The sequence below is a fragment of the Arvicola amphibius genome, chromosome 5 (assembly GCF_903992535.2).
Source record: "Arvicola amphibius chromosome 5, mArvAmp1.2, whole genome shotgun sequence".
Taxonomy (NCBI): domain Eukaryota; kingdom Metazoa; phylum Chordata; class Mammalia; order Rodentia; family Cricetidae; genus Arvicola; species Arvicola amphibius.
This window is the reverse complement of record NC_052051.1, coordinates 129103875-129119878: the sequence shown is the minus strand read 5'-3', so window position 1 is coordinate 129119878 and position 16004 is coordinate 129103875. Positions and strand designations below refer to the sequence as shown.

The following is a 16004-nucleotide window of genomic DNA, read 5'->3' as shown; positions in this document are numbered from 1 at the left end:
GTGGGCCAAGTTAAGTAAAGTGTATACATGCGTTTACATACACATACATATGTGCATTTGTTTGAATACGTAAATAGTCTTAGTCTGTGCTGCTGGAACAGAATATGGACTGGGTAATTGCTCACATTTCTGAAGGCTTGGAAGGCTGCAAAGATACCAGCATCTGGGATCTTATTGATACTCTTCATATGACAGTCACAGGCAAGAAATGCATTCCCTCTGCCAACCCCCTTTATGAATGAACACAGCTAGTTCCATTCTTGAAGGAGCTTCTTGACTTTTCCATCTCATTGCTTTTTCAAAAGATTTATTTTTCTCTGTGTGAGTGTTTGCCTGCATGTATGTTTGTGAATGTTAGCTTGCATGCATGTGTGTCAGTGTTTGCCTGCATGTATGTATGTGCAGTGTTCTCGGTTTTCAGAAGAGTGCTTTGGATCCCCCAGAAGTGGAGTTATAGACGATTGTGATGCAGCTGCTAGAACCTGAATCCAGGTCCTCGGCAAGAAGAGCCAATATTCTTAACCAGTGAGCTGTCTCTCGAGACGGAGACTCTGATTTAATACCATTAGCACAGTCATCATTAAGTTTCAACTCCTAAATTTTGGAAGAGATACACATGAACTATAACTTACATAATACCTTTTTGTATATGTTTATTCATATGTTTTTAATATTGCATAGCTTGTATTCAAATTGAAACTTTTAATTCCTTTCTGTGTCATAAGATTCATCCTCATTTTTCTTTATTTCCAAACTTATAGGTTGTTGCCTTGATTGTAAGAAGCCTCATGGTTTCTTTTTATTTTTCTCTTGTTTTGAGACAATCTTGCAGTGTGGTATGCACTGTGTAGCCCAGGCTGGCTACAGATTCGTAGCAGTTCTGCTTTGGTGTCCCAGTGTTGGGGTTAGAGCCTGAGCCGCTGTGCTGCTGAGCCGCTGTGCTCAGCCAGAGAAGCCTATTATCAGTTCTATTTTACCTCCTGAGTTCTGTGGGCTTCTCACAATGACTGCCTGTGTCAGAGTGCTTCATGTGTCCAATAGTGCTAAGTGCTTTGCTTTCAGCATTTAATTTGATCTTCAACAACTACATAAAAGCTTTGTGGAAGGGAAAAATGAAGACTGAAGAACATACAGTTTTCTGATATAACTAAAAGACCCTGGGAGTGGAATTTCAGCGTTTGGCTAAGTGTTTGTGCTCTTAACCATGGGCCATTCTCAGCCAGTGCTACAGTAAACACACTCCTTTGGGGTTGGCCCCTAGAGGAGAGGACTGCTTGCGGATGGTCTGAGAACGGATTTTCATAGGCCATGAGACATTCCCACCTGTGAGTGCCCATTTTCCTATGTTCCCCTGCACTATTACCTAATTTTAGTTTGTGACCGTCCTGTTCTTTTCCTTCTTTAATCAGTTTGCAAGTTTCTCAGCACTATCTAATTTTTTCACACTGACCCTCATTTGACTGGGTTGGTCTCTTCTCAAAAGTTTTTGATGGTTTTCCCATACACTTAAAAAACAAAACCATAAAAATTATGTGGCAAACTCAGTGTGCTGAGCTCTGTCCTCATGTCTCCTATAGCTCTTTCTGTAGTCAGTCCTCACTCAGGGATCTATGTTCTTTGTTCTTGTATTAATAGTGGGCAGTGTGCATGCTCGGCAGGTGTCCTGCTGGCGAGCTGTGTCCTCAGCCCAGGTTTTGTATTTTTTGTTTTAAGACATTTTCTTAGTTGCCCAGGCTGGCTTTAACTAGCCCTGTGGCTTAGGCAGGCAGGCCTTGGATATGGAGTCCTTTTGCTCCCTCCGTATCTGGGATTATAAGCTACTTCACGAGGCTTCCTCAGACTTCATTTCTCTGGCTTTGTTAACTTGCCCGTGCTGGCTCTGTTACATACTGCCCTCTGTGTGGAGCATGCCTTCCAGTCCTGGGTCTCTGTTCATTTACCCTGCCCTCAGTCAAGTCTCGCATACTCTCACAGTGCACAGTTGAAAAAGAAATGAGCTGTACATTTCTTCTCTGTGTGACCCATTGAGCGACTTACAAAACACTTTACTTCAGAATACTGTTTTTATGTACAGAAAAATAAAATTAAAGCCTCCTAGAAGAAATTAAAGGAAGCCTTTTGAAATACTATGTCATTGAAAATGACCAAGTTCTTAATTAAATAGTAGAACAAGCTTTTAATGTTTCTGATGGGCCAGGCACTGTGAGACGGACCTGTAATCCTAGCACACATGAGGTTGAGACAGAATGATTGTGAATTCAAGGCCACGTTAGTCTACATAATAAATTCCGGGCCAGATTGGGTAACATAGTAAATTTTGAACAAAACTGGGCTATATCACAAGATCTTATCTAAAAATAATGAAACAAAATAGTTATGGGAAATTACAATCTAGTATAATTTTTTTTTTTTTTTTTTTTTTTGTCTGTAAAGTTCCTGCTGGCCTGTCTGGAGTCGACCCAAAGGACATTGTTGCCGTGTTGAATGAAGAGGGAGGTTACCATCAGATTGGACCAGCAGAGTATTGTACTGACCCCTTTATTCTGTCAGTGACCATAGCATTTGCCACCCAGCTGGAGCAGGTATGGTACCCCTGAGATTAATGATTTTATCAGGAGTTTGAATCAGGTTTAACCTCTGTGAACAGGTGTATTCACATGTGCAGACCCACACAGACAAACACTCTCATACATGCTCAAATAAGTACAAAAGTCTTTTAAAGTGTTTCATGCTAGCAAACATTTGGTTGCTATAGATTTTGATATGTTTCAATATGTTGGCAACAGTGGAGACTGACCATCAAACAGCATTTGTACTTGTGATGAAAGGGACTTCTACATTTTTTTTTTTTTTTTTTTTTTTTTTTTGGTTTTTTCGAGACAGGGTTTCCCTGTAGTTTCTAGAGCCTGTCCTGGAACTCATTTTGAAGACCAGGTTGGCCTCGAAGATCTGCCTGGGTTCAAAAGTGTGTGCCACCACCGCCTGGCTACGTTTGCTTTGTTGAACAATAGACTTTTTGAAGAAATTAGCAGTGCCAGGAACATTTGGGTCGGGGATTGCATTTTACTTTGTTTATATAATTACAAGCATTGGCCTATCATCAGGGGCGCTAGTAAAGGACAAAGTGTTCTTCTGTCAGGATCAGAGGACTTTCTTACACTCGGCAGAGTGGACAACATAAAATTTGGTTTATTTTCTTCAGCTTTTCTTACCCATCATTAGTTACTTTTCTATTCTGTGGTAAAATCGTGAGCAAGGCACCTTACAGAAGAGACGGTTTATTTGGGTTTGAGAGCTCCAGAGGGATAGGAGGTCATCGTGGCAGGAGGACATGAAAGGAAATGCCAGGTCTGCCTGTAGGAAGCAGATTGGTGGCTTTTGTGCATGGGAACAGGAAAAAGGTGGTTGTGTCTGCTCCCTGGCTCCCTTGTTTCCATTTGGTGTTGAGTGTCTTCTCTCAGCACTTCCTCAAAGGCAGGGAGATCGCATCTAGACAAACAAGCTTGGCTTTGCAGAGGCAGAGCAGCGGCTGAGGAAGGTTATGCCGAGAGCACACAGGATCATACAGGGCGGCTGCTTCAGGACTGGATGGCTAATTGTCCTTCCTTCTTAAAGTCTTGAAGCTTTGAATAAACGTCAGTGTCTCTGAATTCTAGAATGTTAAAGAATATCTCATTCTCTGCCTGTATTAGAAATTAGTTGGAAGTTAAATGTACTATGAAATATATAAAAGCTGCCATAATACATTTTTATCTTTTTTTCATCAGTGAAAGAAAGTAAATTCTTCTTCACCTAACTAAACTCCCCTGAGGTAATCGTTGTTAAGAGAAGTAGCGCGGTCCTCCAGACACTGTGCCATTCTTACAGGCAGCCATCGCTCGGATTGGCGCTGTCCTGGCATGCTGCCCTTTCAGCGTTACTAGAGCAAGACGGAGCACAAAACAAGCCATTTCTCAAGGCTTCACAGCTAGCCTGAGAAGTGGATGCTGGAGTCTGACTCCAGAATTGATGTTCTTTACAGTTACATATCTCAGTTCATGTGACTAAAATCTTCTCGATTAAACAAAGTATATTAAAATGTAGGTTAAAATAATCAGTGTCCTTTTATTGAGTGTTAGATGGCCAATGCTGTGCTGTAATTATAAGAATTGTCATTTTTAAATTTTTTCAAGTATGAACTATATTATAACCTTAAAAATAAATTTTAGACTTATTTATTTTATATGAAAGTGTTTTTCCTGTGTGCATGTCCGTGTACCATTTGTGTGCTTGCTACCCACTGAGGCCAGAAGAGGGCGTCAGAGTCCCTGGGATTGGGTAATGGTGAACAATCATGTGGGTGCTGAGAATTGAACCCAGGTCCTCTGAAAAGCAATGGCTGCTCTAAACCACTGAGCCATCTCTCTAACCCTGTCTTATAACTTTTTTAGCCTAACAATACATTTTACTTAAGTTTCATTTCATGACTGTGTAATTATCCTCCATGTTCTATGATATCTGACTGCATTTAAGGCATTTCCTATTGAGACATGAAATGTTCATCATGAATATTAAGAATTTGTTAGAAAATGTTTTATATCTTGCCTGATATGCTGGCTCATGCCTGTAATTGTAGCACTTGGGAGGCTGAGGCAAAGTTGAGACCAGCCTGGGGCCGCATGAGAACCTTGAAGGGCCTCTAGCCGCACAAGCATGGCAAACAGGGCCCTTCTCCTCTGTTCTCCCCGCATTGTTAAAAACCATTAGATTAATTCCTAAAGCTGGCCACTAAGGTCTGTTCCCTTATTTGGTCACTTTGTCCACTGAGACTGACTACCAAGGTCCCCCTATCAAAGTATTGAAGCCCAGCAATCAGAAGCCCCCTCTGGCTGACCTAATTAACATGCACAGTTAAAAATCAAACACCTCATCCTAACGTGGGGTTTTCTTTTTTCTTTTTTTGGTTTTTCGAGACAGGGTTTTCCTGTAGTTTCTAGAGCCTGTCCTGGAACTAGCTCTTGTAGACCAGGCTGGCCTCGAACTCAGAGATCCGCCTGCCTCTGCCTCCCGAGTGCTGGGATTAAAGGCGTGTGCCACCACCGCCTGGCCTTTCTTTTACCTTTATAAATCACCATTTGCCTGTGTGCTTTGTCTGTCCCATCTCTAGTCCTCTGGGAGAAATACCTTGCTCCCCTCCCTGTTCCCTTCCGTTTCTCCCTTGTCTCCCATCTCCTATCTTTGTGTCTTATTCCATGCCCTTTGTCTCTCTGGGGTAAATCTTCTTTGTGCTGAGAACTTGTTTTGGGGTCCTGAGCTAATACCGATCCCTTCAATCTTGACTCAGGAAACAAAAGATGAGAAGGATGATGTTTTCTCTCTTATAAACAAAAATACCATCTTTTAGCCACAAAAGTTAGCGCTAAATGGTGACATTCCTATTACATTATGCAGCTACCAATGGTTTGTTCTTAAAGCTGTTTCTTGTTGTTTTTAAATAAAAGACATGAACTAAGATGTTAATATATTGACTAGTTTGAATTAAGGCTTTTAACATTTTCTCATTTATACTGTGGCCCTTTTTGCTAGAATAAGAATCAGATATGAAGTATATGATAATAAGAAAAGTTTAATTTAAAATACTTGACTCCTTTCAAAAATAACTTCTACATGTTCATGTTGAATGAAACGGGAGCCTGAAAACAAGTCTTTTGTCTCTTTGGACTTTTCTTTCGTTAAATTAATTAATTGATTATTTAGTGTCTCTCCTAGCCCATGATGGCCTCAAACTCAGTGTGCAGTTGAGGATGTCCTTGAACTCTTGACCCTCCTGCCCTCACCACCAAGTATTGGAATTACAGGCTTGCCTTACAACTTATTTGTGCATTTAAAAAAATCAAGTTGGGTAACTGGGTTTGGTGGCACATATCTTTAATCCCAGTATTAGGGAGGCAGAGGCAGGCACATCTCTCGAGTTCAAGGCAGCCTGATCTACATAGGAAGTTCTAGCCCAGCCAGCACTACATAGTGAGACTCTGCCTGCCCCATCCCCCAAAAAAGGATTAGGGGCTGGAGAAATGGGTCAGTTGTTAAGGAGACTCACAACTGCCTATAATTCCAATCCAGGGAATCCATTGTTGTTTTCTGGCATCCATGGGCATTGATTACAAATGGTGCATTTACAGACATGTAGATAAAACACCCACACATATAAAGTGAAAATAAATAAGTCATTTAAAAATTAATCAACTTAGTAATTTGGGAGCAGTTAGAGAAGTAAGCAGTATGGCTCATGCCTAAAATCCACCACTCGGGAGGCTGAGGCTGGAGGATTGTGAATTTCAGAACAGCTTGTACTATATAATGAGACCATATCTCACAAAGAACCAAAATGGGCTGTAGCTCAGTTGTAAAGCACTTACCTAGCATCTCTAAGTTTGGCTCCTAGCAGCACCGTCGAAAGGAACCACTAGAAAGAAAGAAGGAAAAGGTAACTTGGCAGAGACTTTAAAATTTTGTATGGTTAATTTTAAGACTTGAAATTAACATCCTTGGAAAGATTTTTTTGAGTACAGTGGACACATGCGGAGTGCCCTAGATTCTAATGTTCTTCTTTTCCTTACATGTTTAGTTAATTCCATGTACCATGAAGCTTCCAGAAAGGCAACCTGAGTTTTTCTTTTACTATTCTTTACTGGGAAATGATGTTACAAATGAGCCGTTCAACGATTTGATCAACCCAAACTTTGAGCCCGAGAGAGCGTCTGTTCGCATACGCAGCAATGTGGAGGTTCTGCGTGTGTACCTGGCTCTCCATTCGAAACTGCAGGTCAGTGCCTCAGCAAATTGTTTCCTACTGGAGATGTTTTTAAAGCATTAAACATAAAGTTGAGCTTAGCCCTAACCTGTATTGTGTTTTAGTAGTAGAGATGGTTTTGCCTTTGTAATTTTTTAGGTATTAAGTCATGAAGTCATTGAAATCAGTTGCTTCAGAATTTTTGGAGTTAACACATTACTACCCAGTTACTAAGAAAAGTGATAAATCGGCTATCAGCGTTACATAAGAGGTAGTTACTTGAGCCTGTGCCTATAGGCAAAGTGTTTATATTATTAGTGGAGGTGGTAGTTGTCCGTACACAGATTCTTTTTTTCTTTTAATTATATATATATATATAATTAAAATATATATATATATTATTTTATGTGCATTGGTGTTTTGCCTACATGCAGGTTTGTGTGAGGGTGCAGGATCCCCTGGAATTGGAGTTGTAGACATTTGGAGCTGCCATGTGGGTGCTGGCAATTGAACCTGAGCCCTTTGGGAGCACAACCAGTGCTCTTTAACCTCTGAGCCATTTCTCCACCCCCCACAGATTGATTCTTGGTGGCAGAACTTACATTTTTATAAAAACCTGTCCACAAGTGTTTTTCTGTTAAGTACATTTCAGTTGGATCCTGTTTAAATACAGATCTTGAGACTAGTAGAAGTTACTCGGCTATGTTTTATGGCTGTTGGCTTTTGATCAAACAAATGAGTAGGGTATGAGATCCATGCATAGTTACATAGCCATTTATAAAGCCGTCTCAGCTGTTAGACTCTATTCAGGGTGGCTCATGAGAAGAGGCATTATGTGTTAGGGTATTAAACCTTAAAGGTGGTTCTGTTAAACGCAAGATATCTGGAAGACTAGAGACTGTATAAAATATTAAAACTTGAGAAAAAGCACTTTTAGTTCTATTCTGTATCATAGTCTTACCAAGACCTTTGACTTATCTGCTTCTAATGACCGTTAAAGTTGTAAAGATGCTTAGTTTGGGGCTGGAGTGGTTAGGAGTGTGTGCTGTGTGCACTGCCCTCACCGAGGACTAGAGGTTATTTCTCAGCACTGACGGCAGGCCGCTCACAGCTCTGGGAGATCCCATGTCTTCTAGACTTGGCACATGCACTCACATGTGCACATATCCACACACAGACACACTCACTTTTGAAAATATTTTGTTTCTGGCCTATGAAAAACGTTGTCCATAAGAGCTGGTGAGGTTGCTCAGAGAGAAATGTTTCTCCTCTGAAGCCTGGCATCCAGATTTAAATCCCCGGAACCTACGTAAAGGTAGAACAAGAGGTGTCTCCACAAAACTTTCCTCTGCCTTCATATACCCACATATATATCACACACGTGTGTGTGGACACACACACACTAACAATGAATACATTTTAAAAAAGTTCATTCAGTAACATTGACTCCATAATAGCCAGCAGTGACTTGATTCTACTCCTCTGAAGATGCTAACCTAGATGAGAGATGGCTTGTGGCTGGAAGCATTTGCTTTGCCACACACCCATGAAGACCCGTGTTTGGGTCTCAACTCCCAGATAGGTCATTAGTGGTTTCACACCCTGTAATTTTACCATGGGGGCGGGCACAGGATGACCACTAGGGCCTGCTGGCTGCTAGCCTCACCAAAAACATGAGCTCCAGGTTCAAGGAGCTCAAAAGAACATGGTGGAAGTTGATGCAGGTGGATGCTGCTGCACCCATGTATCCACACACAGGGGTGCTTATTACTGCTGGCCCTCCACACACCCTGAGAACGAGAAACAGTGTTTCACAAAAGAAGTTACACTGCTAATGTAAGACTGAGATGCAGGCCAGTTATGGTTGCACGCGTCTGTGTTACCGCCCTCAGGAGACAGAAGCAGGAGGATTACAGTTCAAGGCCAGCTGTGTGTGTATAGTGAGACAGTGCCTCTCAAAGTTATTGTATGTCTCTGAATTCTGTCACTGTTGATATAAGAGGAACATGACATGACGATTGTTTGCCAGTGTGCAATCTCAAGATGTGAACATAGTAAAGGAAAAAGTTATACGTGTGTGTGTGTGGTGTCTTTAAGCGGTGGTGACGCTGAGCTCTTGCCTGGTTGTCATTGACGAGCATCGTCTTCTTTCCCAGTAGTTTTCTGTCATCAGCTTTTGCTGTTTAACTTTCTGTTTTATAAACAAAACCCAAAAACAAGACAAAAAGAAAAAGGAACGCTCAATATGTGTGATGAGTGAATAATAAAATACTTACTTGTGGTTTTAAAATTCCATATCTAATTGACCCACTGACTCTTTTTTCTAAGAACTGTGCTTAGTTAAGGTGACAATGGAAGAAAAATGCTTGAGGTATTTGATTTCTATTTAAGTTTACATTCATTTTATTATACAATTTGCATATTCAAAGTAGTATAGTAAAATATTAAAGCAAGCACAGCTCACTAGTGAGTAACATGGCTGATCACATCTGAATATTATTTGGTGATTGAAGAAGTGAAAAACTAATAACTGACTGAGTTTCTAGTGACCAGTGTTAATCGTCATCACTTGAAGTGATTTTGTGAAGGTCAGTGAGGTAGCCCACTTCCTGCTCTCATTCTGTGACCTGTTTTAAAGTTTATGGCATTTAGGAAAAGGGGAAAATATAAAGCGATGTTTTGATTTTCTTTTCTTTCCCCTCATATTAGATTCATCTCTGCTGTGGAGATCAGTCACTTGGAAGCACAGAAATACCTTTAAATGGCTTACTGAAGAAGGGTAGTACAGAAATCAACCAGCATCCAGTCACAGTCGAGGGTGCGTTCACCCTTGACCCTCCGAACCGAGCCAAGCAGAAGCTTGCACCTGTTCCTCTGGAGCTGGCCCCGACTGTGGGTGTGTCAGTGGCTCTGCAGAGAGAAGGCATCGATTCCCAGGCAGGTGGTGACTCTGCTTTCCTTTGTCACTCTCCCCAGTGTCACTCATGAGTACACATTTGAACCTTTGTAGAATTCCTTGGCATACAAGTCTTTATTCTCCACTGGCGCCCTCGTTTTACTGTATCTTCTTTCTGCATCAACTTTCGGAAAGCAGTGACTCTGCTTGGCAGTTTGTGACTGTGCATAGGGACAGTCTTCACCAGTGGAAATCGTGTCTTCTGCTCCCAGCTGATAGCTACTTACTGTGCCAAGCGGCAGCCGGTGAGGGAAGGCATGTGGTTTGGAGTCTGCAGTAGTGCTCTTTTGCTGGGCTAGCCTCAGCTACAGTATGAGCTTTGTTCTCTCCTTGACCTTCCTCTCTCTCTCTCTCTCTCTCTCTCTCTCAATTTACCCAAATGAACTTTATTGTGTCTGTCCGTATAAACAACTATATTGTTCTTTCAAAGAGTTTATATGTAGGCTACATATAACCTATATTGCCTTAGACAGGGAACTGAAATGAGAGTTTAAAAAGTGTGCACATGTAAAGAGAAGGAGGGGGGAGAGGGACAGAAGAGTGGGGGAATGTCACCCCAGATGTCTGGGTTTGCTGCCATTGCTTGTCTAGGTAGGAGTAACTGTTCCTGGGGTCACATTGCAGGCCTCTTCTTAGCCATCAGGATGCATTTTGGTGCTCAGCTCTGGATATTATATTTCCTTCCTGTTCATCTTCCTTTTTCTGGTCCTAGATGCTTTAAGGAAATTTGCAAATTATGAAGAAAAATAGACTAGGAATGTCCAGACTGGGAAAGGAAGCATGTACTTTCTAAAAAAGCAACGCCAAGTTTTTTTGCTCTAATTATGAAGGAAAGTGTTTTGCAAATTATATTCTATTTTTAAAAATTGTTTTTAGTCTTTAATTGAATTAAAGACCCAGAATGGACATGAACCTGAACATTCAAAGAAGAGAGTTTTAACCCCCATAAATGAGAAGACACTCACTGGACCAAAATCACCAAGTGTGTCCCCTGTGCCACCTCAAAACCAGACTCCTCCAGTCAAGGATGACGCAACAGAAAGTGAAGTGGAGAGCCTGCAGTACGATAAGGATCCAAAGCAAAGTGCAAAGGGTAAGGTGTGCTTTTCCCACGCACTGATGGTATTGAACTCTGCCGTCATTTAATAGATGGCTGAGAACTTTCTTGGCTGGTTTAGTGAGAACTGCAGAACTTTATTTGGGAATCAAATGTGTGAAGATACAGAATTTCCACTTAAATATCACTTTAGCCTACTAAACCTTTAAATAAGGGTTTGATAAATCTCTGCTTCTTATTGTCAATAGTCGGTTCAAAAGAAATGAAAGAATATATACCTTTCAAGTAGCTTTGTTATACTAAAATTTTAGAGAATAGAGCCATTAATGGCTTCTCACAGTAAACTTTGTAATATGAGAGTTTGAGAATCTATGTAGTTTAGTTTTTAGATTTGATTTCTAGTTATGTGTAGTTGTTTGTGTATGTATGTGTACATGAGTGCAGGTGCCCACAGAGATCAGAGGCATCACATCCCCCAAGTTACCGGCACTTGTCAGTGGGTACTGCAAATCAAACTTTGGCCTGCAAAAGCAGTATGTGCTCCTAACCATCACTGAGCTCTCTCTCCAGCACTATATGTTTCTACTTTCACAAAGATGTTCTTTCCATTGCTAAGGCTCCACAGTTATAACCAGTTGTGTAAGTAGGCAGTGTGGACTGGGAGTCTAAGCTCACCTCCATCACTGAGTAACTGTGTGACTTAGTCACTCATTAAGCTTCTCTGGTCCACAATAGGATTGGATTACATAGCTCTTGTCTTTCTAAGATATAACTTTTATTGACCTATTTTCTATGTGCAAATCACTCCAATTAGTTTATAAAAAGTCTTAAAATTATATCTGCAGTAAATGTTGTCTAGCCCTTCTAGTGATTGGATGTCCATGCATGGGCTCCTCTTGAATGTAGTCTCTGCCTGACAGGCTTTGAGCAGACATTGTTGCCTCCTTTCTGGTTGTTGTGAGGTTTTGCAGTATGTGTTGAGAGTAGCTTTACTCCCACTATGAAACCCAAGTTGACCTTAAACTTGTGATCCTCCTGCCTCAGCCCTTAAGGAAGGAATTCCAGGAGTGTTCTACCATGCCTCACCCCAAACTTTTTCTTTATGTAGTTCTAGAATAGGAATTTGGCAGTATAGAACAAACCACTTTTTAAAATGCCCATGATAGACTCATTTCATGTGTTCACAAAGCAGACTGTCAAATTCTGTGATTGATGGTATATAAGATGACAGCTTTAATTTTTTTCATGTTTACTTTAGGCATTGGTTCTGTACCTGCTTCGCTGGCCCAGCCAGTGGCCGCCTCCAGTGCTTCAGAAGTGGTGACATCAGGACAGAAGGTTGCTGTTCCAGCAGCCTCACACCACTTCTGCTTCTCAATAGACTTAAGAAGCATCCATGGCTTAGAGATTAGCTTTCCAGTCAACTGCATATTGAGGTGTGGTTTGATTTCGTTCTGGGAAAAATGCCTTTCATCTTTAAGGCAGTGCCGAGAAATGTTGTGAAACCAGCGGCCTAAATGGCAGTAAAGCATCCTAATGATTAGGTTTGAACCGGAGTGGCTCTGGGAGTGGGTAACAGGCTTACCTATTCTGTTGTAATAGTTACAGGCATTTGTAATTATTTATTGATGCTACCATTTAAGATATAATTTTGGTTGCTTATTTTCTGGAAAGAGGGACTACAGGTGAAAATTGTGGTTTGAATTTGATTTTTCTGTAAGACTGTATCACAGTGGATGCTGTTTTCCTGACACTTGCATCTTATAGCTGTGAGTATAAAAACAATGCTTGAACTTGAAATGAAGTGTGTCCCATTCAGTAGAAAGAATTACTGTATATAATCAGTTAAATGGCTTTATACCACCATCTATTTTAAGGCTGCGTGTTCCTAGGCATTGCAGACTGCGATACGTGTTAAATATACAGTGCTGCGACGGAGGCATGCCTGAGTTCAGATGCAGAAATCAGTTTACACTTGAGTGCAGTTTTTCATTTCTGCACCTCCCATCCTTGGCTATGAATGATGCACAGAAACAGAGACCCAGCACTGGGTGTGTCGTGAACTCATGAATGAAAGTTTTCCACCTCTGCTCAGTCCTGCTGTTGATATACGGAATGCTTGGGATTATTACTAAGATGCACCTGTTGAGACACAGAAGACTGGCAAAAGATTGTCTCTCAAAGGCAGCTTTTCTCAAAGAGTTTACTTTTTTTTATTTTAGAAATAGAATTATTACTTATGGGTTTTCTTTACCGTTTGTTTTTTCTCTTTTTTGTTTTTTCCTTTTGCTGCATTAAGATCTTTGCTGCTGCAGCAGAGTATGGTTTTAGTACACTCAGAGAGGACGCTGGCCAAGGGCAGGGACATAGATACAAGGCTGGATGCTATGAGAGGGACCTTACACAGTCCCATTTAGAAAGCACTAATAGTAATTTTTGCATTTTGCTGTCAGGACCATTTGTTTAATGGTTAACTGCCCACATTATATCAATGATGTATCTGGTTTTAGGGTACATAAGAGAAATTAATCAGTTTAGTAGGATGGCACATTTAGAAATGAGCCAGTACATAAAGGAGAATAGTATTTCATTTGGTAAAGAAAGAGAGAGATACTATTCCAAACAGGAAGCACTTGGTCATGACCTCTTTGGCACTTGACATGGAGTTACTGGATGCTGGATTGGTCTTTGATTGTTAGAGTAGTGGTCTTTGTTCAGTTTGACAGCTGTATCATTATGCTCTACATATGCAACTGTAACGGGATTTGTGAGGTAAGACTCGTGTTTGAAAACACGTGGAACCTGCAGGTCTGCTGGGATACTTTCCTTCTATGGTGGGATGGTAGGAGTTGATATCGCAGGGCATGAATAACTCTGAGATAACTTGCTTCAGAGGGTCTGTAATTATATTGGAGTAGGGTGATATACAGGATATAGTTTTTGTAGGGAAATCAGATTTTTACTTGTTGAGTTTGTTTGATTATAGTTTCATATATGAATAACAAGATGAACTAAAGAATAGCAGCAGGGTGAAATTTAAGCAAGCATTACAATATCTGTAAATTTGTGTATAAATTCAGAGTAAGTTCTGAAGATGTTAGGCTTACATTTAATCTCATGTGGTTTCTATGATGAAAAGAAGAAACTGTCATTCATTTGGTGTGTACATAATAGATGTGGTCTCTTTTATCTCGATTCTCTGTTCAAAGGCAGAGCACTAAGAATGTGTCCTTTGGGCACTGCTAAGGACAGCGGCTCTCCACCTGTGGGTCACAACCCCTCTGCGGGTGAACGACCCTTTCACAGGAGTCGTGTATCAGATAACCTGCACATCAGATATTTGCATTATGATTTATAACAGTAGCAAAATTATAGTTATGAAGTAGCAACAAAAATAATTTTATGGTTGGGGGGTCACCACAACATGAGGAACTGTATTGTAGTAAAGGGCCAAAACATTAGGAAGGTTGAGAACTGTTGGCCTAAGGGCTTTTTAGCCCATACATAACAGGACATTATTATATAAAGGAAAGCAGGCTTTTAATATGTTATAATTCAGTATATCAAGAATTTCTTGAGTGCCTACTATATGACAGAATTTGCTTGTTCCTAGGATTGCCAAGATAAAAAGGATATGCTTTAAACCAGTCAGTCCAGTATTTCTTCTTACTTTACATTTTGTATTGGCTCATAATGTATACTTTTACAAACATCTGGTCTTCCATGTCATCTATAGACTATACCAAGACTGTGCGTTTCCTACATTCCAGGTACTCCTACCCCTTCTTCGGCAGTGCGGCTCCTATTATGACTAACCCTCCTGTAGAAGTTCGGAAAAACATGGAAGTTTTTCTTCCCCAGTCTTACTGTGCATTTGATTTTGCAACTATGCCTCACCAGCTGCAGGATACCTTCCTACGGTAACATAGTCCTCGCAAATGAGATGCCTTTGCTTCGTGAATCTGTACAGTCTTAAACCTACAGTCGTAGCTGCACTGATCCAGGAATTAGTTTACTGAGCCAGCAACATCTGTCCTGGTGCAGAGCTTAACATGGTTTATTGTAAGTCCCAGCTTAGGTGTTGAAGAGTTGGGGGTAATCTGAGGAACGAGAGAGCCTCACCTAGAGTAAGAATATTTGAGTTTGACTGTTGAGCCACCAAGCATAGGGTATTTTCTTCATTTTCATTTTAGTTATGGGAAATAGATTTTTCAAGGAAAATTTAGGTCTATGAAATCTGCTTTTCTCAGAGTATCATGTTCTTAAAGGAAGAATGAAGGTTAGCTTCAGATTCTGTAATGACTTATGAAAAAAATAGTGTTTAAAGAGTTTTCTTTATTGCTTAGAGATACAAAGACAAATATTTGTTCTCTGGAGAGCTGAACCTTTAGCCATTGTGTTAAATAACTTCCCAGGTAGCAAACATCTAACTATATGAAGGCATTCAAAGGCTGTCATTTGGAAAGAAGTGCTTCAGAGTGCATAATTGTGGAACGGTTTCTCTCCTTAGGATCCCACTGCTGGTGGAATTGTGGCACAAGGATAAAATGAGTAAAGACTTACTCCTTGGGATTGCAAGAATCCAGCTTTCTAACGTCTTGTCTGCAGAAAAGACCCGGTTTTTGGGCGCTAATGGTGAACAGTGCTGGCGGCAGACTTACAGTGAGAGCGTGCCTGTTATCGCGGCCCAGGGGTAAGCCGGCAGCAGTGCCTACTGTGCTCCTCACGCCGCGATGCATCTGCCTAAGAACCCACACCCCTGGTCCCTCCTATCTTCCTTCTGGCTGCTTTTCTTTTACCTGGGGCTGAGTTTATTGTTGTTTGCTTATTAGCTTTTTGATGCCCATTTACTGAGAAAAGTATAAGAATGTTTGTAACTATGATATCATGATTCTTATTCAGACTGCTGAGTGGTTTCCTTTCCACTCTTAGCCTAATGATTGTAAATTTTATTTATTGTTTGTGAGAGGAAAGGAGTACGTGTGTGTGTGTGTGTGTAGGTCAGTCTGTTCTCTCCTGCCACTTGGACGATATGGGGATTGAACTCAGATTGTCAGGCCTGTTATATAGAACCTCCCAGAACCATCACTGCCCCTAGCCTGGCAGATTTTTTTTTTTATGTGTGTGTGGGTCTGAATATATATGTAAACCACATGTGGGGACCAGAAAAGGGCGTCAGATTCCTTGGATCTGGAGTTACGGACTGTTGTGAGCTGCCT

At 40.9% G+C, this 16004-nt stretch overlaps 1 protein-coding gene across 2 annotated transcripts in view; it reads left to right on the top strand.

Moving 5' to 3' along the window:
• Cep120 (centrosomal protein 120) overlaps positions 1–16004 on the top strand; it is a 62310-nt gene that overhangs the window by 10284 nt on the left and 36022 nt on the right. For both annotated transcript variants that reach the window (XM_038330619.1, XM_038330618.1), the window contains 7 exons: positions 2434–2582; positions 6608–6805; positions 9482–9709; positions 10605–10821; positions 12044–12221; positions 14556–14705; positions 15296–15478. In XM_038330619.1, the coding sequence (XP_038186547.1) occupies positions 2434–2582; positions 6608–6805; positions 9482–9709; positions 10605–10821; positions 12044–12221; positions 14556–14705; positions 15296–15478 (1303 nt within the window). The remainder of the gene's footprint in view (positions 1–2433; positions 2583–6607; positions 6806–9481; positions 9710–10604; positions 10822–12043; positions 12222–14555; positions 14706–15295; positions 15479–16004) is intronic.